Source organism: Melopsittacus undulatus, chromosome 17, assembly GCF_012275295.1.
Source record: "Melopsittacus undulatus isolate bMelUnd1 chromosome 17, bMelUnd1.mat.Z, whole genome shotgun sequence".
In the NCBI taxonomy this organism is placed as follows: domain Eukaryota; kingdom Metazoa; phylum Chordata; class Aves; order Psittaciformes; family Psittaculidae; genus Melopsittacus; species Melopsittacus undulatus.
Genome location: NC_047543.1, coordinates 1532459 through 1558259, shown reverse-complemented (window position 1 = coordinate 1558259; position 25801 = coordinate 1532459). Strand labels below are relative to the sequence as shown.

Sequence of the window (25801 nt, the reverse complement as noted above, 5' to 3'; positions counted from 1 at the left end):
AAGGTCTCAACCATAAGCAATGAGAATGAATAATATTTTTGTCCAGCTTTATTTCTTTTTCCATGTGAAAATGCAGGTCAAAAATGTTCAAGAAATCACAGTTTTATGAAGTGTCATTCGTTCAACACAAGCTCATTATTCCATCGCCTTCACCGGTACTGCCCATCCCAAAGAGGTGATCAGCTCCATACTGCTTTCCAACAGTGATTTTCCCATACCTTTGGAAGGATCAACACAACAAAAGCCATCTGTTTCTGTGACTCCTACTGTTATTTGTCCTTCGTAGCCTGACCTGGGGTTCTGTCCCAAAGACCACTTGTTATTACACACATTTTCAGCCCAGTTTTAATGTGGATAACCAAAGGCTTTCCTGCTTGTCTCCTGTCAGCATTGCACAGCAAACCTTCATCTGGAAGCTGGACTTTCATGCCTGTCACAGCAAAAATGACCAGCCAAATGAAACTGTCCCGGTAGCAGGAGAATGTTGAGGACATCTCAAGCTGGCAGTAAAACCATGCAAACCCTGGAGAACCACATTCAGGACAGTAAGAAAGCACCGGTGGTTTGTGGTATTAGCCAGAGTCTTTCCCACTTGGCAGTGCCTGCTGATGCCACAGCCTGTCTTGTACAAGATGTGTGAGGTGGAAGTCTGCAGCCTCACTTTCTCACCTGAGGTGGCAGCAAGACAGGACTGGAGGTTCTGAACAAAACAAATAGGATGGAGATACTGGCTAATGCTGGTGTGAGGGTACAGGAGAACACAGATGTCTCCATCTACTCAGTAAAGACACTGCGGGTTCACGAGAGTTCACTACCTTTCCTCTATTTCTGTAGGTGGCCTGATATTAATGTTAATGCTATAAATGAAGTGTGAAGCTCAGAAGTCCTGGGAACAGAGGGCTGCTGCATCCTGCCCTACAGCTTGGCAGAACTTGATTCTCTCACCCATGTACGAAACAACTGTACATGGAAGCATTCTGCAGTGAAAGCCATGAGATGCAGCCTTTGGGAACAGACCCTACTTTCGTGTTTCAGATTGACACATCACCAACAGACTCTTCTTAGAAACAACCAACAGGTTTTTCTCCTCCCTGCCTCACAGGAAGCCCAGGAAGGGCGCCAGATGTGGGGAGTTTGATCACTGCACTGACTCTGTACCTGGAAGCTCCTGGGAGCCCTGGAGGGGCATTCTGATCCTCCTGCTCCAGAGCTTACAGTTCTTAGTAGCTTATGGCATCTGAGAAACAGCAATCAAGCCAACTTACCCACTGCCCCCACTCCTTCCTTGAAGACATGTGCATAGTGTGTTAATTGTTTACTAAAAAGCCTCTTCATGTGGCATTGCAGATATAATCAGGTGCCTATTTTGGCCAACATATTAAGTGCCAAGAACAAAAAGTGCTATAAAAACTGTACCCATAGTGGTGACAGGTTTCATTTTTCCTCAAGAGTTCCACTTGTTTATTAGATCACAACTTTAGTTGTTGATGAGGAATGTCACTGCCAAGCTTATCGAAACCGTGCTCTGGGAGACCAAAGGGAAGGAGTATCAGTTCCTAAAGGAGCATTGCTCCTCAGAAAGGGAGGTCCAGGCTGTAACTTTCCCAGCTATTTCCTAAGTGAACTTCACTTGAGGAAACTGCCAACATTCCTGTCCCGTTGTGCCCCCAGAACCAGCATGGATCTGGCAGAGCCTACCTTGCTTTCTCTGTTCAGCCTGGATGTAGACAGCCCCTCCTCAGAGGTCACTGCAGTTACAACACTGGAAGAGCAACAGCACCCTGTCAAGTGATTTCCAGGTGTGTAAGGGCTTTGAGCAGTCCTGAATAAATATAGCCTAGCTTACACTTCCCTCTGCCTTTGTTCTGGCTTACAGGAGGCTTACCAACACCAGCCCATCAGAATGGGACCCATGCTGCTTCAGTACACTCAAAACAATTGACACATCAGTAAAAAAATAGTTGAAAGCTTAAGGCATCCTGGGCCCAGCTGCCCACCCCACTCAATGCACACGTCTTGCAGTAACGACAGTGACAGGAGGCCTCGTGCCAGTCCCTGAGTGCCGGTGAGGGCAGGCTGAGCTCACACCATGCACACGTGGGGCACTGAGCTCCCACCCTGGGGCTGAGTGGCCAGATGGGGTGGTAACTGGGAGTGAGGTTTTTATAAATGCTGTAGTCAAAGTCAGCCCTTGTCTGAGCCAGAGGACCTGACATCCCTTTCCCCTTCCAGGGGGAGCTGCCTGCATGGGACAGTCCACGAGGAGTCCCAAGTCAGCGGTAGAAAGAGGATGGAGGAATACAACCCCTCCACCCTTCCCACCAACACATACCATACCTTCCTCCTGCCCTACCTGCCAGAGTTGGAAGTGACACCAGAGAGAGCACCAGCTCCTAAGCCAGGGAGTGAAGCTTGAAGATGAGAGCTGCAAGCAAAGCTCTTTCTGGGAAGACAGATTTTTCTGATTCAAGAAGGAAGTGTCTGCAGGAAAGGGTGGGAGGTGAAACCAAGAACCCAGCCAGTTACTGCTGTTGATTTTCCCCATGCGAAAGGCTTGAGGTAGAGATGATGCTACCCAAAGCTGACAGAAACACTGAGTTTTCTCTCCAGCTAGAGGGAAGATAGCCAGCTCCCCCTGGCACAACCAACTACAGCTGCACTGAAGATACCCAACCTCCTCTTTTGGGCAAGCCCAGCAGCTACTGGCTTCACCTTGGAGGCTGAGCAACAAGTTCTCATCCAATCCCCCTCTGCTCCTGAAAAGCACAATCGCATTCCTCTGAAAAGCAGGAATTTCCACCCACCATTCTCAAGCTCAACCTAACACTCACACCCAAAACAAGTAATTCCCACTGTTCTGGGGAACACCTAAGCTCAGGACATGTCTTGGAACTGGATCAGAACAGACAACAGAAGTGAGGCCCGAGAGCAGTGAGCTGCTGAGCCGCTGAGCCGCTATTCTACTTCAGCATAAAACACCAGCAACTGCACTTGGTGCTCCACGGCAGGGGTGGTGGTTGGAAGCTTTTGCAATTCCTTCTTTCAACAAAGTAAAAACCTCCAAAACAGGAACAGCTTCATGGCCTGTTCTCCAGTTGACCATGCTTGACTCGCCATGTCCAGCTTACACTGCAGTCAGGGGCAAGGGTGCACTGCAGCTCAATGCCAGAGTCAGGGACCTCCATGTTGTAGTGAACTGGCTGGCCTTCTTTAGTAACCAGACTGAAAGCAGGGACTGGTATCTGTGAAACAGAACAGGTAGATTTGAGTGGCATTTCAAGTCTCTTTCAGAACATGATATCCCTCTATCAAACACAGCAATCAACTTCCCAATCAAAAAAACCCCAACTCCTGCAGAAAGGCCTGTTCTTGGCAGGAACATCCAAGCCTCCTCTCCTAAGAAAGTGTGTCAGAAACTGGACTAGGTAGCATTCATTCGCCCAGCTGCCAAATTGCCTCACATGAGTTTCTGACCAGAGCTGGTGGTTCCTGAAGTGCCTATGTTTGGGCATGGTGAATTCCTCTGCAGGCTCTGTTATGTTCAAGAGAACAACGTATGCCAAAACAACCAGCACCACTGAAACATCTTCTGGACTTCTGCAACCTCTTTGTTTAGAGATGATCACCACATTTTGCACTTAGATGAGTCACAGTCCCACAAACACTTAGGAGCTCTTTCACAGACTGCCAAAGAGGCTGACAGTGAGGTTCATGGAGTCTGCCAATATCTCCTCCAACCTGACAGTTAGAAGCATCACAGCCAAACACAGCCCATCTCCCTTAGCTGATATTACTGCTCTTGATGAAAAAGCCATATAGTGATTCTTCTACAGGAAGAGGGGAAAGAATTTATCTTTACAGTCGAGGACTATAAGCTGCAGCACAGGTACCTTCTGAGATGGAGATCCCTGTGGTCCCTCTGACAATTAGCAACTGTTTATGATTCAGCAAACTCTTCGGGAATCACATTCCTAACAGCAGCATTGAAATTGCACTACTAAATGTGTCATTAGGATCCTGGGATGGACTTCAAGGTCACTGTTTAAAGGCATTATGAAGCTGTGTTGTGTCTCACCTGGCTGCTTATCCCAGTGGCAATGTCTCCCACCTTTGTCCTGTGGAAATCCCTGATGTGTAAATTTTCTCCACTTAGCAACTGGATCTGAATTTTCACTCCTGAAACGTGCAAGAGAAGTCATTAACTTCTGCAGGCAAAACGACTTCTCAGTCCAACACAGAAAACTTGACTAGCAAGGCACATATATCAACATTCAGTTTTGTCTTTAAGCATTTAATTTTAGGTAGGTCTTCCGCTGAGCATGGAGGCTTGCTGAAGACAGCAATGACTCACAGGGCAGAGCTGGATTTAGCAAGAAAGCAGCTGAAGAGATGTACTGATTCACACAACATGCCCTCAAAAGTACTTTCTAGACATTCTTGCACATGGCAGCTGCACAAGGCAGGGCATACAAAGCTCAGCCAGGAACTTCTCTGGCTTTTCCTAGACTATACAGAGTCAAGTGCCTTCCACCCATTCATCACTGGGGCAGACTTGGCCTCCAACTGAAGAATAAGAAGAGCTCCAAGACCCCAGACCCTCTAAACACTGAGGAAGTTCTCCCTGATAAAAACGTAGCACTTGAGACTCACCATTGAAATAGCTGGGAGTGTCTGTGTGCCGACTGCGGCTCCGTAGGTTGTTCCAGCTGAAGCTCTGTCCATCTGCCTGGCTGTTCCAGGAATGAATCCCAGAGCTCATACTGTCCCTCAAGCTGTGAGAGGCCTTCATGGAGTTCTGTAGAAGTAAGCATAAGTTTGGCAAAGGCTCCTAAAGAAAATGAGTTTGTATGAGATAAACATTAAAATAACCTCATGAAGAAAAAAGTGGGAATCCACAGGGATCTAAGGCCAGGCCTTGAGTTAGTCAACATTTACCTGCCATGGGGAAAAGGACATGAAGAGCAATGAAACATTTTGCAGACATACTAAGATAAACTCAAAGGGCAAATCAATAAGCAGTGGCAGAGTTGGACGAGAAAAAAGGGGTTTAGCTCACTGAGTGAAAGAATAAAGTGTGAGATAGGTTTCTAATGTCAGTAAGTGCCAAGTAACACACAGGAAGAACAGTGAACTGTACATAACTCTGGATCCTACACTGCTAGACAGCTTGGAGAAGTCTGTATTACCCTCAAGTCATCAGAGGTCAATCTGACATCATCAGCAGAGTGTGAGTACCAGAAAACAAGTAAAATTAAATATTGGGGTCGGGTATTTGGGGGAAAATAAAACCAAACACAGAACCAAAGCAAGCCGGAGTCACATGCCAGCTGCACACACCATGCTGTGTCAAAGCTGAGCTACTGGACATGACTCTGCTCAATCCTCCTCAAAAAGCATTAGAAGGCTGAGAAGAGGAACAGAAATAGGAAACAGAGATGGTCACAGGCAGAAATGATTCCTGCAGATGCAGGCTACACAACTGTGGACTCTGGTTTTGAAAACAACGACTGAAGGGCTTAGGTCCTTCCCTGGTTACAGCAAGGCTTATTCAGTGTTTCTCTTGATATTCCCTACCTTATGAACACCAGAGATAGAGCAAACAACATTACACTTAGTATTTAAGTAACTTTGACTATTTAAATCATAAGTATAAATAGGTCAAAAAAAATTTATGAAGAACAGATCCCTAGGCTGGGAATGAATACCCGGGATCAGGGTCTCTGTTCATCTGCCCTATTCTTCTGGTCTTTCCCCCTAAACATCCTTTGACACTGGGCTGCATACCTATCTGGTCCAAGTTCATCACTGCTTCTTCATTTCCCTATTTCTGCATAGAGAGAGTCAAAGCTCCTGAGATTTTTCCATATCCACACACTGGACACTTCCTGTAAGTATACAGCACAGGAGAGCAACTGGAGGAAAGGGATCCATGCTGGACCATAAACTAATGGAACAGCCACAATCCTAACACTCAAGTGTCCAAGGACAAAGGCTTCTTCCCAAGGCACTCTACAGCAAACTCAGTGTCAAAAAGCAGCAACAAACATGAGAAACTCCAGATGTGCACTGGTCAGAGCTCCCCATAAACCAGAGATGGTTACCCTGCCACCCCCAGCCCCCTCAGCATCCATCTACACATACCTTCTCACTGGCATCTGACACAAATGGGCTGTCAATGCTGAGACATGAAAGCATTTGTTCTTGCTCTTCCAGTGAGTAAGGCTGTGAAAGGCTGTCCAAAAACAGTTCTGCAAACAAAAGGAAAGAGGAAGAAGACACTTCCATTGTTTCCTTTCCTGCCTCCCTTCTCTAATTACTGCAATTAATACCCAAAGCTTCTTCAGCATTATTGAATGAATGTTGATATTGGTGTCCACAAAACACATGGCACACAATTCCTCTGCTAAGCAGAGGCTATGGCCACTGCTGTGGAAACTGAGCCAGAAATGAGAGATGAATTGTGCAACGACTTGCAGTACTAGTGCCAAGAATTTCCTGGTTCTTGCCTATTATGTCACTTATGAATCTTCACTCTAGATTCATCCACATTTTACCAAAGAAAGGTCAAACTTATACATTCAACTCCTGTGGTAACTTGCACGGATAATATCCAGACCTTACAAGGCTGCTGAAGATCCAAAGCCATTTGAGACAACAGCCAACCCTCAGCGACCCCCCAGAATGCCATTCCTGGGTTCCATGACAAGTTACATTTCAAGACACTTTTTTCCTAGCTTGAAGTTTTCAATTCATTTCCAAAGACCAGAAAATATGGAATTAAAACAATGTAAAGGTTGAGTCACATTGGGGCAATGGAACTGGACTGTTCCTTCCCCCATTTCCAAACTGCAGGTTTTCCAGTTCTGGTTTGCTGCTGGTAATCAAACTCATTGGCTGGTGGCTCTAATTTTTCCAATGCACCAAAACAGCTGCAGACTGATTTTAACTATACTACTTCATTTGACATCTCCCATCCAATAGTTTTATCCTTTTATCAAAAGAATAATGTTTGAAAACCTAAAATTTCACATGAAGTTGGAATGCAGACCCCACTTATATGGTGCACAAGAGCACAAGTCTGGTGCTGATGGTTTTCTGAGGTTCTTGCACCTCTCACAGAAGTTCCCTTCACTGTTCAGAGAGTAGAAGGAAATCCTGATCATTACCTTTGTGGCATATTTAACTGGTTAAGAACTACTACTGGCCAACCTGTGTAATGAGAGAGGAACTATGAACAAAAATGACATCCAAGCTCAAACCCCAGAACAAACTGTCAAGAGGCCAACAGAAAGCAGCTGGATTTTGATCATGCTCAAAAAGCTGAATTCCCTCCATAGCCCACTGCTTACCTATTTCCAGCTGCTGAAGCTCTTGCTCTGAAACGGCTGTTGATCTCTCCACATGGCTGCAGCTCTTCAGGGGAAGAGGTGGAGGATCCCAGGCCTCAGGTAACTCCTTGCACACATTCAAAGGTGTTCCCTCAACCTCCTCTCTTTGGTCCAGAGATGGTGGTGGTAGCACAGGGCTTGCATAAGAAACTTTGACTGCCAATTTTGGGTCAGAGCCAGTCTCAGAAACTGAGCTCACTGTAGGCGACAGGGATGTCTGGGGAGTGTTTTCTTTGTTCAGAGACAAATGCCTAGGCTCCCTGTATTCACCTCTCCAGGGGCTTGTCACACCTCCCACTGCAAAAAGCAAACAGCACGCAAACATTATAAACTAAAGACAAAACGAGGTAAAAGTTTTCCTTCACATGAAGAGTTTCTGAAGTGCATCTTGTTATAAAATACACAACATCTTCAACAGACAAACCCAGACCACCTCTACGAATTCTTGCTGTATTGCAGAACCTTACAGCAGGATTAACTTGAAATAAATGATGGATAGTCTTAAGAGGCAAGACCAGATCACAAGTAGGAGTTACAGTTCAGGATGCAATAAACCCCTGCTTTCAGTTCTGCTTCATACCAGGCTCCAGCTCAGTGGGTGATACTTCAGCTGAACATGAGCCCAGCCACAGCACACACCTTAATAAACCCACATGGAGCAGAACATTGGCTGCTTCAAGCAGGTGACAGCACACAGGGAATTTTGGGTGAGAAACACGTGGCTGTGGTCAAAAGCCATGAACCCCAAAATATCCATCAATGCTGAAGCCTGTGCAAATGATATCCTGAACAGTAAAACACACTGACATTTCCCATAGGGCCACTCTGACATAATTAGCAACTGGCTACTGTACCAGTGTGGATAAGAAGCTTTAGACACAGGACATTTCTACCTTCTTCAAGTGCAACACTGGTTTTTGTTTTCAGTTCAGACGCAGATGCTCTCTGAACAGGCTCTTTCTCCAGACCCATTTTAATTATCTCAGCAGTGAGAGGGTTGCAGGAAGGTGGAATTTCCCTCAGTGGAGGTGGCTCTTTAGCTATCTGTGTAACAAACAGGAAGTGAAAGAGGTTAGACCAGAGAAGCTTCGTTTGATTTCAGAAAGGTTCTTCCCACCCTGAAAGCATTTCCAACTGAACTGACAGCATTAAACAAGAGATCTGAGCAGTAGGTTTATTACAGGTGAATGTCTAAAAAGTTAACCCAAGTAATGAGCAGGATACAGAAGAAACAGCCCTAGCATGTGTAATACCCAGAAGCCGAAGGAGCGTAAGACATTCTTAACTTCCAAAGCAAGGCTGGCATCATTTAGATGCCCAGCTGGCTCTCAGCCAGACTTCCTGAAACAACAGCTCTCTACCTACGTATCATGAGAATCTGCAGGCATCTGTACCTGTTACTGAAGACATCTTAGGTCACTTACCTTTAGACAGAGTGGGTGATTGTAATACTGGGTCCAAGGGTGGCACCCATTAAGCATATGCAGCATCATACAGCAACTGCTCCAGACATCCACTTTGGAGTCACACAGCTTTCCCATGACCACCTCTGGAGCCATATGAGTCTCTGTGCCAGGCACATAGTTCCCTAAAACAATTAAAATGAAAACTCTCTGCATGGAAACTAGAGAATTGTTCTAATGCAACTGCTGGGAAGCTTAGGCAGCCTCCTTGTCTTTCCAGTTAAGTCATCTTAATCCTAAAAGAAGTGCTGTGTGCTCTTATAAGCTTATAGGCTACATTTCCATATCAGTCCCATCCTTTACACACAGAATAGGTATTAATTTCCTCTTCCAAGCCAATCTGTGAGGGGAAACATGATACTTTACTTCTGTAAGAAAACATCCTTCTCTTTCAACGGCTGCATTAAGCAGCACTGTAAAGTTTACCCAAAAATCAGCATGGAAGTTTGCTTTAGGATCCTTCCCCAGTTGTTCAGTGAGGTTACATCGCAAGATTTTGAAGTTTCAATGTGGCCTCTTGAAGTGACAAAACACAGCACACAGTATGCTGACAAAACCCCACACCAGGTCTAGGCTGGCAGGTAAGGACCATCTTCCAACCTTGAAGTTTATTTTAGCTGTCAGTGGGCTACATCGCAGGAAGATAAAGGAATGTGACACTACGAGCGACACTGAGTCTGGAAAATACAGCTGCTTGTAAATTAGCCAAATGTAAATGTTCAAAGAAGAAAGAATGAGTCAGCAGAGCAATTCTTTACAATCACAGCAGAAAACCCTTACCTGTGACCAGGTACTTTCCCAGGCCATCTGGATGGAGGTGAGCAGAGTGGCCAAAGTCGCACAAAAGAGCCCTGCTTCCATCATCAGACAAGAGCACGTTTTCCGCTGGCAATGAGAAGCTTTCAATTAGTCTCCTTTGTATTACGGTCACTGAGATGGAAAAAAAGCATGAAAGCCCACAGAAGTACAGGGTTTTTGAGCCTTAACCAAGGTCTGTTACTCCTATGGAGCACACTGGCTTAAGCAAGTATGCAACTATAATTATGTGCCCTGGAAATTCTTCTACCCAGTGGTGGGCAGCCTGGGCAAACAGCCTGTCAGACCCACTGGATGACAGAAAAAGGTGACAAATATGATATGTTCAGCTGTTGAGAACCAAGTTAAGCTCTAACCTCAAATGCAGAGCTGAAAATCTGGTAAATAAGCTTTAGCCACTGAGGAATTTAATCTCTAAGCAGTTTGTCTCTACCAAGAAATAGGGAAGAACAGGGTACCTTAAGTACCAGCCTACCTTTTACATCTCCATGGAGAATGTTTTGAGCATGAAGATACTCCAAGCCTTCTAATGCCTGGCCCAAATAACTGAGGGCTCTGTCCTCTGGCAGACAGCCACTCTGTTTAATTAGCTGGCCTAGTGAGCCACCTAGAAAGGAATCCAGAGAGTCCATGTTAGCTTATCTTTAAATTCTTCCCAGCATCATCAGGACTCCTCATGGTTTCTCATGAAGAAACAAGAACTGTCAGGTCTGACAGCCCTTATCTTCTACACTTGGGCCTGCTCCTTTTAGTTATTCCCAGAGTTCTTACTGCCCACAGAAACTGGCCTCCTCCATGGAGCCTTTTGCTTAGCATCAGTTTAATGGTGTTGCTTTGTATCAACAGCAACTACTCTGTGAGCAGATCAGACATTTCTAGGTGCTACTGATCACCAGCCAACTCTTCACAGGCTCTATTTTCCATGGTCCTTGCTAGAAAAAGAGGATCAGGCAACAGCAGCACCGAGGTTTGCTTATACAGAATCCCCTTTTCCAGTACAATGTGCTTTACATGGTGCCATGCAAACAAACATGAAAGCAAGAAACAGCACCTGCGATGTGTTTTAGGGAGAACTTGCAGCTGCTGGTCAAGAGATGTGCATCTTGTACTGCAGTGAGGCAGGACTGGGAATTTTTCTCCCTCCAGAAAGACAATCGCCACATACCAGCAAGGATTACACAATACCTATCCCAACCCATTCAGGAATGAATACTAGGGATACTCTGGATACATCAAAGAATTAACAGATTTAAAACTGGGGCAGAAGGGGAGATCAACGTCTGCGGCATTCAGTGGTTACAATGGGACTTCCACTGTGGTTGTTCCTTTCTCACCCTCCATCAGCTTCATGAAGATGGTCACCCACGGTCCTTCCTTCACAGCTCCGTACAAGGGGACAACTTTAGGACTTGTTACTGCAGCACATGTTGTTAGCTCCTCTGCACGGAAGTGTTCAACTTGTACCTACAAAAACAAAGAAGCAGCACTGAACAGATTTTGTGTTGAATCCTGACTGAGCTGTACCTCAGATGCTCAGGTCAGAGTGTCCTGCACTGGCCAACAGCAGAGGTAGAAGGATGACCTTCATTAACAGAAATCAGTGGCTACAACAATATGTGGGAACACTCAGAATGATTCTGAACAAGGACGACGCGAGTCAGCAATCCAGCTCTAGCTAGATTTCTTTATTCTTTAGAATTGGAGAGCAGGTGCTTACAACACCAAGAATGGTGAAAGGTGAAGTAGTCCCCTTCTAACACAGGCAGACAGCAGGAGCTGAGGATAGCTGCTCCATTAAAACAAAACCACTCCTCATTACTGAAAATACAGCTATTTCTCCTAAGAATGTATTTGGAAAACTAGATAAGAAATGTAGGTAGTTACATCCTGTCAGAAAACGAGCTGGTCACGTTGCCACAAAATCCCACATCTAAAACATGAGGATGCAGAATACGAAATAAATACGTATGCTTTTAATGCGTTTGCTTCTATACAGCTGGCAAATGAAATGGTTAAAATACTGGACAAGCTGGCTTAGTCCTGCCACTTCTACCTCTCCACATGCAATGCAGCAAGCTGAGCCCAAATGCAAGCAAGAAAAAGCAAACGTTTTAAACTGAACAACTCAAGTTCCGATTCTTTTTGCACTGAACATTTTTATACGAGACAAACGCTTCCCACACACCTCTTGAAGTTTTCTATTGGAGTAATGTGAGAACCATCAGGTCACAGAAGTGGTGAAACTATTCAAGTGTTAAGTTCAAACCGAGTGGTTTACTTTCTCATCATCTACTTGCATTATCACTCTGCCTTCACCTCTGAGGCACTCCATGGATGCCTACAAACCAATACCCTGACTCCAGTTATGTTCCATGTACTTCATACATGGTAGGACAATTGCATATCTTGGTGCACAATAGATTATCATGCCAGCTTTTGGAAAAATACACATCTTCTGCTGCATCTAGAACAGAATGACCTCATTATAATGTGCAGTACTGCATATGACACTTACTGAACAGATGAAAGCTCTCTCCAATTTAAGTGCCTACCAACTGTCTTATTTTGTCCTACTTTATTCATTTTTCAACAAAGAAGCACCTGCCATGTCACCATTTACACTAGATATGTTTTTAAATGGGAACAGTTAGATAAGCAAACAGCTCCCACAGCTGATTCTCCCCCACAGTCACTAGGAACATACTTCCAATTCTTCTGAAAGCTGGACTCTCTTGGCACGTCTCAGCACACAACCCCGTATCTCCTGCAGCACACTCTGAAGGCCAAATGAACCATTTCTGGCTGTCAAGCTTGACCCCCACCCGTACACATACAAGTTCTCCAACTGCTGCTTCTCTCCATGCCATCAGTTTTAACTTGGGCAGAACCACAGCAGCATTTCACAGTGACTGTATAATAAGCTACCTTCAGTCTATGGCAGCTGGAAGGAGAGGTTTTCTCCATAAGCCTTCTTGTGTCAGGACCCCCCCTGCTTTCTCACACATAATTACCTTTTTGGCAGCACACTGAAAGCCTGTCTGTTTGTCCTCTATTTTATACACTTCTCCAAAAGAGCCAATGCCCAAAGAACCATGACATTTGGTCCAATGAACCTCTTCTCGGTACTCATAATCCACTGGCTTTAGTCTCTGGAAATCAGAAATCGAGATGATTTAGTTTCTGAAGATCAGAAAACAAGAGGAAGCAAGGAAAGGAACAGTTCAATCCTGGCGCTCCACAAGGACCAACATTCTCAGACAAAGATAGCACTGCACCTCTCAAAAAATCCCTGTCAAAATTACTTCCGTCACAGGCTTGAGATAAGATAGGAGAACCTACTTGATTTCTGTGGGCTCTGATTTAAATGAGTCCACAGCACTGCTGTAAAGAAAGCCCACCAGTATCTGAACAGCTTTGGAGGGCCAAACTATTCCTTTCACATGCAGGACATAACTACAAAGCTAAATCCAATCAGCAAAACAAGACTGACTAAATGTAGACATCAACATGTAAGCTAAACCTTTTTTACAGCCCGCAGACTGATATCATGCCTGAACTTCACTGACAATACTGACAGGGTCACACTGATTCCAAAGAGACCTCTAAGAGGAGTTGAAGGTGGCAAGACAGAATTGAATTCAGAAGAAATAAATCATGCCTCTAAGATTTACATGCATTTAATAGGCCCAAGCCCTGCACTTGGCAAGGGACAATAGGTGAGTTGCTGGCTTCCTGCCACAGGCAGCAGACATGCTTTTTGCACCTTCACAATCTCCATGTCTCTGGTTTCTGTCTATGTGACAGTCCAGGTCACCTACAGTCAATGAAATATTGCAGCCTGTTCACCTGAATAGATTGGGTTCTTTCACAAAGAAACAGAGAAGACCTCTCTGAAGACTGACAAAGCACAGAAACACTTCCATAGACAAGCATGAATATTTTGTGAATGAGCAAACAAATTAGGGCCACCAGTTTAAGGCAGGGCTTTATATCCTTCAAAAACCAGAAGCACATCTTTAACTGGCAGTCTTCCACCATCTCATGAACCATTCAGAAAACTCAGGATGGTTACAAAAGCTAGCATGTGGATGCAGATTCTCTCCCTTCTGAAGCCCAGGAGAAGCTCTGCCTTCCACCACACTCGTGTGTAGGGTCAGAAGATCACCTCAGTAAGTAGCACGCCTTCATTTTCATCTGCTTCATGACATTGTTCCTTCAGGTCCAGACCACCTTCTCTCCACGTCTTGGCTAGGCTGGCTAAGTTCTGGGGTTCACCAAGACTCACGCTCCCCTTCAAGGCATCCACCAAGTATTCCTCCACAGAAATCTTGTCTGAGCTGCTTTTCATGGACTGGTTGATGCATTTGGAGAAACTATATTCTAAGTTTAGGCCAGATAGTTGATGCTCACCATCTTGATAGTTGAGATCACCATGAAAGTATGTCTCCAGGGCATTATATTTCATGGCATGGAGAGAACTGTCCAGATGTGGGAAGTGAGGGGGTCGTATGTTGTAGGGAAAAGGACGGAGAGTTTCAGGCTGTGGAACACTGTCCCTCTGATAGTGCCGTTTCCAAACATGATTAAGACACTGAATAGGGCTTATCAACTTGTGCAGTTCTGCTTTGTACTGGCTGCTTGGGGGGTGGAGTTGGCCTGTAGACAGAACTTTCTCAGGTTTCTCAAAAGACAATGGATCATGGAGCATAGAGTCCTTGTTAAATCCTGAAACCCAAAAACTGTTTCTGTAGAGAATATTTTGGTGTGATTCGTCCTCCTAGAAAATAAAACCAAACAACAGAGCTGAGCAGGAACCTCAATACAGCCACCCAAAATTTAGCCAAGACCTGCTAGGAACTTGCAGGGGTCTCAGCAGTACAAAAGGAAGGCTTAAGGCTTCTCACCTGGACAGGAATTGGAGTGCAGCTCTCTTGCTCTGGAGTCCTGGGGCCTCGCTTGCCAGCAGCCACTGTTTGTATTTTCAGCTTGGATCTTTTCTTGTGACGTTTCCTTCTCGCCTTCCCGCGCTGCCTCCCCCTCCAGCAGGTAGGTGCCATCTTTCCCTCCCTTGCATGGGCCACATTGTTAGGGATTTGGTCAAGACTGTCTGAGCGGCTACTGGAAACCAAAAGGCATGAAGGCTCTTAGATCTGATGGTGAAAGTACACCTCCGGTTAATAACTCTGACCCACAGAACAAGAGCTAGCAATTCTGCCTCCTGAGATTTAAAGAACAGAGAGCTAGAACATTACATTTTGCCTTCTAATATCTCAGTCAGCCACTTCAGAGTGCTGGAGCAGCTTAAGAAAGCTCCAGTACGTGCCCCAACAGGGCACAAGTTCTTCCTGAAGAAGTGGCTTGTTCCCAGGTCACCATTTTTCCATCACAACTGTTACTCCCCCTTTACCACTTCTAGCTTCTCTTCACAACTCTATTTCTGATGCTGTCATTAAACAAAGGTTCTTTTCTCAGCCCCCTTTATTTACCCTCCCCAGAAGCAGTTTCTCTTTCTCAGGACTACTTCTGGCAGCAGCCCAAGTTTCCCACAACTCTCACAGACAATGGTGTAACCTGGCTCCAATGGACAGTTCAGTTACAGACTGAGAATTTTCCCTTGCGTCCTTCAACTTCTAGCCCATGAACCTCAAAACAAATCACTCCGTCACTTCAAAACAAATCTGACCACCCAGAAACAGAGGTAGAAGACTGCAAGGGCCAGTAAATCAGCACAAAACTGACAACAAGACGCTGCAAAGCTTGTGTTTAAACTTATGCTTTCTCCTAACACAAAAAGGTTTTGAGGTAGGTGTTTAGGAAAGCTACCCTTTTCCTGAGCCTCAGAGAGTAAAGCTCATTCAAACAGAAGGGCTTTTGGAAAGACATACTGTAAGCACACATTGCTGGCATGATTTGAAACCAGCCAGCAGACATAGCAGTAAAGGTGGGCATTCGTGTTAAGAGGTCTCTCAGACATAGCAGTAAAGGTGGGCATTCGTGTTAAGAGGTCTCTCACCTGTAACGCTTACTATGAGCAATAAAGGATCTCTCTGATAAAGTGGGGCTGAACTCCTGACTGTTTTCACCTGTGTGAAAGAAAACAGGATCATCACGTCTTCAATGTCAGGCAAAGTCTCCTAGTAACAACTGCACTAAGAAACAATCCTACCAACTTGTGAAACAATGATCCAGACAAATCACCACAGTCGTGCCACACCACCCACACTACATCCCTCCTCCCCCAGCACTGTTTAGCTTCCCAGCACTGTGATCTCCTGATCCTTCAACTCTTTCCCACCTGACAGCTTTGGTTTTCTTCTCTTTTTTCCCCCTTTGTTAAAACACCTCTCAGAAGTCAGCCCAGGACAGATGACCCAGCAGGACACTGATGCATACTCAAAGCAGCTTCGTGCAGTGGCCTCACGCTATTCTGTTATTTATGTTTTATTCAGTGGATGTTGTCACATTATTAGGAGATTTCATGAGCTTCCTAAATAGAGACTGGGATGTGTCACCTACTCCACCCTACTTGGGATTACAAATAGATTTCATCTCAGCTCTCCAGGAGTGCAAAGCAAGTGAAATCTCACACTGCATTACACATTCCTTTTCCTCAATGAAGAGCAGACTGCCCTCCTACTTACATTCTGCTTGGGCAATAATAGAAATTGATGCACATCCTCCTCCTGTTTCTTCTTTTGCTGTTCCTTTGGTGATTACATCATTCAGGATTTTCCACTGACTGTGGAAGATGACCTTCTTTGACTCTTCTACTTTGCAAACACTGCTCTGCTTTTCACTCACTGTCTCATTCAGCCCCTTGGTAGCCGTGAGCTCCTTCTTGTGCTTGATGGCTGGATCAGGAGCTCCCTGGCACGTAATTCCCATCACTGCCATTTCCCAGGTTCAGAGAGTCACTGAGGAAGAACAGAAAAAACAGAGCAAAACACTTGTCAAAGACACTTCACAGGCAGAAGCAGCTTCAAGTTCACACGAAGCAGGAGACAGCTGAAGGTATCATATCACTAAGTAAGTTATACCAAATCAAGGAGCTACCCAACCTCTGAGCATGGTGCTGAGAAAGAACCCAAGACTGTCAGCTCCCTGTCCCCACGTGCATCACTGGAGAGCTGAATAATCAACATTATTCCCAGTACTAAAAATGAGACCACACAGTTTTCAAAGGGAAATTTATTTCTTGGTATATTCTCTTAGTTAAATACAAACAGTGAAACCACAGAAAAGAGGGAACCCCTGTGTCACTGAACAGGAAGAATATTCCCACCAAAAATAAAGACAAAAATAGACATGAAGGATTTTCTCCCAAAGCGCACCCAGGAGAAGTTCCATTGTGCTCTCATACCACACAAAATGGCCATCAAATCCTCTTCATTGCTTTCTTCCTTGTACTTAGTCACCCTCAAATCCTTTTCTCAGTTCTCCTTCCAATGAAACCAGGCTAGACAAGCAGCCTGCCCATACAGAGCTCCTCCCTCCCTTCGCTTCCTTCCCCTTAATCACCAATAGCTTTTGAAATCCTTGGTCAAGCCCAACAAAAACAGAGCTCTTATAGGGCACAGGATTAATGCAAGTTGGTGCTGGCTGGAGGACAGGGCTGAACAGAGGATCCCTCCGCCTGGCAGCACATGGCAAGTCAGTCAGCATGGGCTGCTGACCATTGAGCAGAGATGCAGCTCCAAACAAGCCCTAGCACATGCCAAATCTTGGCCAACTGGCATCACAGAGGAAGGTGGAAGAGAGCCAGGAATGGAAAAGGAAAAGCATAAAGAAGCAAGGAAGTAAGATACTGTGGGATATTGCAGGTGAAAAGCAGGAACATGGAGAGTTCAGAGTTCCCTACAACCACACTGAATACGAGCCCATGGGACGTATAACTGGTTTAGCCCCTGCGCTCCTCACCTCTGACTCTAGACAAGTTAAACCCGTTGTTTTCCTTTCAACCAGAATATGCTCTATTGGCCTTTACCTGCAGAGGTCACTTCCCTGAGCCAGTGCTCCCACAGCTCAGGTGCAAGATCTTACAATGAACATTTCCACTATTAAACACCCATGAAAACTCAGCAAGCTCAGTAAACACGTACAGGTGTTAAGTACCACAAGCACAGTGTAAGACAAGGAGCAGGGACATTTGAACTGAGGCCAGCAAAGCCAAGATCTCAGATCTATTATAAGAGCACATCTTTGAGGCTCATCAGTTTAAATCTGCACCAGGGATTTTCCTCTTCCTTTTTTCCCCTCTGCTTTAAACAGCTGCCTGGGGCAACAGGACACTGACTCCAACAGGCTCTTGGCAACAGATAGATCAGTCAGGAGAATGACTAAACCAATGGGTGCTCCATAAAGGACCCCCAAGAAAAGGGGAAGGGAGCTGTTTGAGAGCCAAGTGCCTGAACCTTGGTGTGATGTATAAATGAGTCACCTAACAACCTGGCAGGTAGACAAGGAAAGTCAACAATGACCACATTCATTCTCCACAGAGAACAGCTGCTGTGCAAAACAAGTGCTGATGACAGTATCCCACTCACTACACCCGTCCCACTCCCTCTCCTCTACAGAAATTATGTCAAATCTCAGTGCTGTAAAATAATCCCTTGGAGCAGCAGAAAGAGAGCCTGCCAGATGACTAACCCAAGCCACCAGTGACCAAACTGACAAGTTGAGAGCTATTTTTATACTCACTCTCTCCTGATGTTCATTAACTCTCTCTCTCCTTGCCCTCCCCTCCCCTTCAAGGACCTTCAAGGTCTGCAGCACAAACCCATCCCCATCGCCAAAGAATACGTAATTCTACCAGTCACTCCTCAGCTTAGTTAAAAGACAACAGAGGGAGAAGGGGAGAAGCAAAACTGTGTGTCCTTGGTCACCCTCTGAAATGGAAAAGAGTAACAAGGAAACATTACTGAGATTAAAGTCAACAAAGCACATACCTCACTTGCTGACTGAAACAAAAATAAGAGGTAGCTATTGTAAGCAACGTCCTCTAACAGAGCAGCCACCAGCACTCAGACAGTTGAATGTGTGATTCAGGTAGACAAGGCTGTGTAGGCACAGAAGCTGCAAGCCCAGCCCAGTTTAAGTGTTGCTGCACAATTTTCAGGTCCTTAGAAGAATCAAAATGCCAGCTGTTTTTACAGCACACATGACAAAGCATAGTTGGCAGATTAAAAGCAATGATCAGAACTTTGTGATCCATTTGGAAGCATCTCTTCCCTTGAAGCTATGTATTCAGAACTGACCAGGGCAGACTCAGCACAATGGACTTGGAGGGGTGGCACAAAGCATTCATAAGCCCCATTAATGTGGATGCAGGCACTTGGTCTCTCAGGCCCAGGCCTTGTGCTCAGCCCTTCTCAGGGAAGTTCTAGATGAAAGGGAGCCTTCGGAGCAGTAAATGGGTACCTGAGGTTCCACTAAGAACAGGATTTACCCACATAAGACATGTTGGAGCTGTGGTTTCAGCTGCCTATTTACTTGCCACCACTCCAGGATGAGCACAGCTTCCTGTACAGACACAAGTTATGTATGTGCAACATAGCTTCAAGTTCTTGAGCTGGAGGGTGGTTGTTTCATACCCCAAACTGCTTCTCTGATTTTCAAACCTTCTCTTCCTCATCCACGTCACTTAGATCCAACTGTAATTCTTGATTTCAATGTCCCTTTCTTCCTTCTGTAGATGTGTCTATGGGCTTATTATTTTCAAGGAGAAATGGGGAAGATGGGTAATGATGCAGTAGATAAAAGTGAATACGACACACCTAACCTACAATGGGTCTTTGCTAGCAGTGGTAAAGACGACTTCCTCCTCATCTTCACAAAGGTTTGACACTCCCCTCTGGTTAACTGATGTCAGACTTCACTGTTGTAAAAAAGAAAGTGAGTTTTTACAGAATGAAAGCCAAGCACCTTATTAGTTGTTTGTGGAGGCAGGGGCAACTCCTCCTTCAAACAGTGCCTGTGAGAAGCTAACCTACTGTATAAAAGATTTGGGACTTAAAGGGAGTCAGAATTCAGAAGACACTCAAATATTATTAATGAAAAGATAACCGTGTGCTTTCTACTCCTTTAAAGCCTCCTCCTCCTTCCCTTCTCTAAACAAGTCCCTCTTCAGCTCTTCCATCTCAACTGGAAGCTATCTGCGTAGCAGGGACCTTAAAAGAACATTTCTTTTGTTTCATGAAGTTACTATGCATATAGAAAGAAAGACTTGTACCTGTAAAATAGGAATGCAAATACCTCTCCAGCACTAACCCACCCTGCAGTACACATTCATATGACATCTTGCCTGGTCTGCATGGCTCAGATCTCCTTTGTCAATGACTTCTTGGAGAATTTCAGTGTGGAGTAGCCCATAAATTTGGTTAAAAAAGACTTGGGAAAGAGCTCTAAAATATAAATAAGACTTCCAAAGTCAGCTAATGAAGCATGCCAAGTGCTTCTCCTGGTCTGAGTGTGAGTGTTCAGCAGCAGTTTCACATTGACATTTAGTCTGAAGACAAAAAAAAAGTCATGTTGTCTCAGTGAGGTTTCCCACTTCCTTACTGAGCAGAGTTTGATGAACAATACATTAACTTAGGCAGCCTCCTCTTCTGCAGCTGCTACTGCTTTATTAAAACAACACGAGTAGCATTTCAGCAATGCTGCTTTGCTGAGCACTACAACAAAGCAACAGCTGGGAGGAGCCAGGAATTTATGCATCACTGAACAGGGAATGTCAGCTGAGAAGAACATACACCTTTTGGGGACCTCCCAGTCCTAACAACTGTCAGGAAGGATTCAAGAAAGTGCCTGGTCTGCAGCCAAAAGAACCTATCTGGAATATGAGCTACAAAAGCACCACACAAAGACATCCCAGCTTGGCAAAACACAAAGGGAAAAAGACACTTGTTAAAAAATGAACTAAAGATCTGGTTTGGGGTCCAAGGAGCAGATATATGTGTAGAACCCCTTCAGCCCCCAGGCACCACTTCTCCTTGCCCCTGCCTCTTTGCTGCTGCCCTGCTCTACTCCATGCTACCGATGAGCTCTCCTGCCTGCCCGTGTTTCAGATGGAACTGGAATGAAGCTGCCTCTGCTTTCAGCCATGTCAGTTTAAGGTATATTATTGAGCATGGGCCTGGAGTGGTTATCTGAACACGCTGGGTGCTGTTAGCAAGGAGAACTTTCAGTTTGTGTCAGAAGGGACAAAAAAAACCCCAGTTGTAGCACTCAACACACACCTTCACCTTAAACCACTGAATGCCATTTGAAGTTAACATGCTTAAGAGAGAGAGAGAAAAAAACCAGATTTCCCTTGAGTATCTAAGAGTTCCAAAGTAAAAATAAATAGAATGCCTGACTGATTAAAATACTGGTGAGTCAGACCACCAGTTGCTATTCCAGGATGCTCACAGCCTTCAACCTCCTCCTCTTTAACCAGTTTTAGCCACTTGTGTGTGCAAGAGGCTCCTGTATAGTCATGTTGGGCTCCTCTCAGCCCCTGGTGTGTTGTCAAGTGCTGCTGCACACAGGTTTACCTGAAGATCAGCAGGTAAAGTGAAACCTTCTACCCAAACCACCACAGAACTGCCTGCTTGAAGGATTTCACTATCAGCCTTCTGTTCAGGAGTTGTTACAAGAAACAGCAAGTATGTAAACACAGTCTTTAAAGTGGTTTGATAGTAAATACTTCAAAATCCTGTTTCACCCATTTGTATTGCTTACTGTAAACATCAGGATAATGAGCTTTAACTGTCTCTTTAGTTGCCTGACATCAGTATATTGCAGTGGTTTGGTTACAAACTATGGAAGAAAATATTCGACTAGGTTTAATCATCAGGAGAACTTTTGCAAGCATCTAAACACACCTCTCCATGTCCTCAAGCAAGAGCTGGGAAACAACTCACCCTGGAACAGCTCTTTTCATGCTGTTGAACAAAGATGGGAATAACACCATTTGCCCAGAGTTCCTAAACACCAGTGAAACCCTGTTCAGGAAAAGAAGTGGCTAATTTTTCCTAACTGCTTTGTAAACAAGAATAACAGAAAAAGCATCAGAACAAACCTCACCTGGATGAGGTTCTGCTCTCCGACTGGCTTAGATGATCATACACAGATTTCAGGACATCCTAAGTCTTAAGACCTACTTGTGGAATGAAACTGTTTCCTAAATATGAGCCTGTCCTATGGAGCCAGGCTGAGAGAGCTGGGCTGGGGCAGCCTGGACAAGAGAAGGCTCCTGAAGGGGAGACCTGAGAGCAGCTCCAGTGCCTAAAGGGGCTGCAGGAAACCTGGAGAGGGGCTTGGGACAAGGGCCTGTAGGGACAGGCCAAGGGGAATGGCTTGAACCTGCCCAAGAGAGGGGAGACTGAGCTGAGCTCTTAGGCAGAAGCTGTTCCCTGTGAGGGTGCTGAGGCGCTGGCACAGGGTGCCCAGAGCAGCTGTGGCTGCCCCATCCCTGGCAGTGCTCAAGGCCAGGCTGGACACAGGGCCTCGGAGTAGCCTGCTCTAGTGGAAGGTGTCCCTGCTCATGGCAGCAGTTTGGAACTGAAGGAGCTGTAAGGTCCCTTTTGACCCAAAACAGGCTATGGTTCTATGAACCACAAATGTGCATTCAAATCAATTTTGCCCAAGTTGGCATGACTGAATTTTCAGCAGTTATTGCTGCTACAAACTGCTTTGCAGCTTTAAATGTTCAATCACATTTATAAAATAGCATATAAGCAGTAAGGCTGCAATGTTTGCCAAAACCAAAAGTTTAGTTCAATTCAGTACAGACACGAGTATTTCTATGTAATCTTAATTTACAGTTGGTCCTGTGGATTCAAATGCGATGATTTTATACTACAGAAATATGAACTGACCAGAGTAGTTTCTTATTCTCCATCCTGAGCAAACTTCCACAAGATAAACTTCCATATTAACTGCAGAAGAGAACTACCTTTTAGATGAGACAAGGGCCATACTCTTCAGGGTCCTGATGCCACTAAGGAATGAGCAGCAAAGCTCAGTTTCCCACAGGCTTAAGTCTGACATATCTAGTCCTCACAGGCCTTCTCCTGGTCCCCCCATGCACCCTCCTGACCTCTAGCATCACCAAACTGTTCCCTCATTCCAGTCTCATTTACTCTCCGTCAGCTGCTCTTCCTGGAACCTGGAAATCTTTGTGTCTTCCAGATCGCTGTCCCTCTGTCTCTACCAACACATTTGACTGACACTTGCCAGCAAACTTCGAAAGTCAGAGGCAACACAGTCATGTGTGCCTCCATCCTCTTAGCAGCAGGGACCACATCTCTGGTACCACTAAGGCTCAGCTCGACCTTCACAGTTTAAGACTGAAATAAGACTCAGGACAGCAGCAAAGTTCATTAACTCCAATGATGTCAAATCAGGTCCCAGAAATCCTTAAGGTTTTTTGGCTGTTAGATGTTTGTTTGCTCTGCTCCTTCTTCACAGCTTCTATACAAAGATTCCCTCTCTTACACAGTTAAAATTTAATAGTTAATAGCAAATGATTCATTCCAAAGGAATCTGGTGGCTGTGCCAATACGAAATTTTAACTCAGTTAAAATGCAATAAAGCAGCACACCAGACACGGATTTTAAAGCCTGATTCGATTATTCTTATCACTAATGTTACAGCAAAGAAGGTGCGAGTTATTACTCATCAAAGAGTTCAGAGAGCCAGCTGAAAAAGAAATGTAGACATTGTTTATGGATGCTGGTTTCAGACTGCTGCCTCTTACATGCGCAAAGCGCCGAACACATTGGTTCCTAATGCAACCAATTCAAGGAGACAGGAAACAACTGAGATCAACCACAGCAGCAACTTACTAATCACTAAAGAAGCGGTTTAACCTTTTGCAGAGAAAGAAAAGCAGAATCGCGTCAAAGAGGAGCGCCTCGGCTGCATGCGAGAGGCGAACGGCCAGCGAGTCTCACGTTTTAGCTGTACGTTGTTATTAGCTGCTCCCAGCCTGGGATCACCCACCCGTTCTCCCGGGCAGGAAGCGGCTCTTGAGAGCGGCACCCCTGGACACGGCAAAGGCTGCGGCATCACCTCTCGCTCCGGGAGCTGCGGGGTCGGGGAGCGGAGCTGCGGGGCAGAGAAGGGACATCGGGGCTGCTACAGAGCACACGGGGAGCACGGCCGCAGGACGGCGGGAGGAGCCGCTCCAATCTGGCCGGTGTTCTCAGAGCCCTCCCCGCGGAGGCACCGGCTGGGCCGGCCAGCACGCTCCCTCACACCCTCCTCCGGGGGTTGGCCACACCGGACCATGCGCTCCGGGGCTCCCGCAGCAGACCCCGGCCCCGGATCTCGGATCCCACCTACCGGTACGGCCCGGCCAGCGGAGCCCGGTGCGTGCAACACCTCAAGCCTCCTCCACGGCGCCCTGCTCACTGCAAAGCGATGGCCGGAGCCCGCCCCGCCCCCGAGCCGCCGCGCCAGCCAATCACCGCCGCGTCCGCCCCGCCTCGCCCCGCCCAGCCGCCCGCGAGAGCCCAACCACCGCCCAGAGGGGCCGGAAGGGCAGGGGGCGGGGCGGGCTTCCCAGAAGTGGGCGGGGCTTCCTGCCAAGGGTTCCCCGCCCACCCGCGTCCTCCGCTTCCCCCTGGGCGGAGCTGCGCATGCGCCTGAGGCGGCGCGGTGGGAGGGGGGAAGGCGGAGCGCTCGGTGCGCAGGCGCGGGGAGGTGTGTGTGGTAAGCGGCTGTTGGCCGCCCTGTGGTTCGGTCCGGTCTCAGCCGCGTTCGGGACCCGGCCCTCCGGTCCCGTTCGCCTCAGGAGGGGAGGCGGAGCTGCCGGTGCTGCCGGAGCTGCCGGAGCTGCCGGAGCTGCCGGTGCTGCCGGAGCTGCCGGAGCTGCCGGTGCTGCCGGAGCCGCCGGAGCTGCCGGTGCTGCCGGTGCTGCCGGAGCTGCCGGTGCTGCCGGTGCTGCCGGTGCTGCCGGAGCTGCCGGAGCTGCCGGAGCTGCCGGAGCTGCCGGTGCTGCCGGTGCTGCCGGTGCTGCCGGTGCTGCCGGAGCTGCCGGTGCTGCCGGTGCTGCCGGTGCTGCCGGTGCTGCCGGAGCTGCCGGTGCTGCCGGTGCTGCCGGTGCTGCCGGTGCTGCCGGAGCCGCCGGCTGCCTCTGTGCGGCTGTTCCGCACGGTGCGATGCTGTAGCGGGTCTACGAGTTCTCCCAAGGGAACTCGGTGGGGTTTGCCTACGCCGGTACTGGAGGAGCTCCGGATGAGGAGGCCGGGGCTGCTGCAGCAGCAGTCTGTCTGTAAGCTGCTACTTCAGAGATGTACACATTGAACTGGTTTGGGCGCAGGGCGCTGAGGCTATTGACTGCTTTATTTTTTCTTCCCTTCTTAGCTTTTACCAGTCAAACACCAAGGGAAGGGCTGCAAGAAGGGATTTCTGCGTCTGACCTCGGCTGCGCCAAGTCCATGTGAGAGACGGGATGAGCCTTTTATCCCCAATCACAACACGAGTTTTGAAAGAGCTTTCCAGTCCTGAAAGCTTTTTCCTAAAAGACTGGGATTATGTTGCAGAATAATCCCCTGTTGCCCATTTACAGTATGAAACAGAGTTAAATGAACTTGCCACTGTAGGTCACTGTGGAACACGGTGTGCTCTGGTCAATGGGCTGTGCTGCCGATTACACCAGCTTGATAATGATTGAAGTGAGAATAGCAAATGCTGGGAATGGGATGGCTATGATCAGGTCAGCCCTTGTGAGGAAGTAGCTGGTAATGAACAGGTAGCTTTCAGTCCTTCCAGGAGAAACTGAGCTGTGATCAACTCTGAGCAGCTGTACTGAGCTTCAGGGCTGGATTTGTGTTTCTGGGTGCTCCTAAGCTTTGGCAGTGTGTGTTAAGCTCACAGAACTCAGGATCTACATTAATGTCCCCTGAGTAAAGCATCATCCTTTTGTTCAAGTAGCAGGAAAGCCTCAAGTGAAGAATGAGTTCTGGTCATGACTGGTCATGTCTTCTTCAACCTTGCTGTTTTATGCTCGCTTAAGGAATGTGGGGTGTCTGCTGGTGGAGATAAAGAACAATTGGAGAGATCTTTACAAGGCAATGCTCTTCAAAAGCTGAAAGAATCTTACACCAATTCTGCCTTTAAAAATCTGAGTAAGTTTTTTTTAGGTTATTT

At 46.5% G+C, this 25801-nt stretch overlaps 1 protein-coding gene across 4 annotated transcripts; it reads right to left on the bottom strand.

Moving 5' to 3' along the window:
- Window positions 1-30: 30 nt before the first annotated feature.
- On the bottom strand, window positions 31-24055 carry MAP3K14 (mitogen-activated protein kinase kinase kinase 14). 4 transcript variants are annotated; one of them, XM_031042389.2, is made up of 17 exons: window positions 23993-24055; window positions 23651-23755; window positions 16309-16581; window positions 15681-15750; window positions 14572-14785; window positions 13833-14444; window positions 12679-12816; window positions 11002-11131; window positions 10143-10274; window positions 9632-9736; window positions 8813-8976; window positions 8282-8432; window positions 7350-7685; window positions 6142-6248; window positions 4651-4795; window positions 4076-4176; window positions 31-3242 (listed from the first exon to the last, which is right to left on the bottom strand). In XM_031042389.2, the coding sequence occupies exons 3-17, from the start codon at window positions 16559-16561 to the stop codon at window positions 3078-3080; spliced, it is 2823 nt and encodes a 940-aa protein (XP_030898249.1). In that variant the 5' UTR covers window positions 16562-16581; window positions 23651-23755; window positions 23993-24055; the 3' UTR covers window positions 31-3077. The 4 variants fall into 4 exon arrangements, with proteins under 4 accessions (XP_030898249.1, XP_030898248.1, XP_005141667.1 ...); XM_031042388.2 differs by lacking the exon at window positions 23651-23755; XM_005141610.3 differs by lacking the exon at window positions 23651-23755 and having other exon boundaries at window positions 14572-14782.
- Window positions 24056-25801: the final 1746 nt, after the last annotated feature.

What these genes read in the sequence shown, in the direction of transcription:
- MAP3K14 (XM_031042389.2), bottom strand. Translation starts at nt 16,561, where the DNA reads ATGGCAGTGATGGGAATTACGTGCCAGGGAGCTCCTGATCCAGCCATC. An exon ending in TCTCCATGGAGATGTAAAAG is followed by an intron (nt 9,737 to 10,142) that starts GTAGGCTGGTAC and finishes TCTCATTGCCAG; the next exon opens with CGGAAAACGTGCTCTTGTCT. An exon ending in TGTCAGATGCCAGTGAGAAG is followed by an intron (nt 4,796 to 6,141) that starts GTATGTGTAGAT and finishes TTACTTCTACAG; the next exon opens with AACTCCATGAAGGCCTCTCA.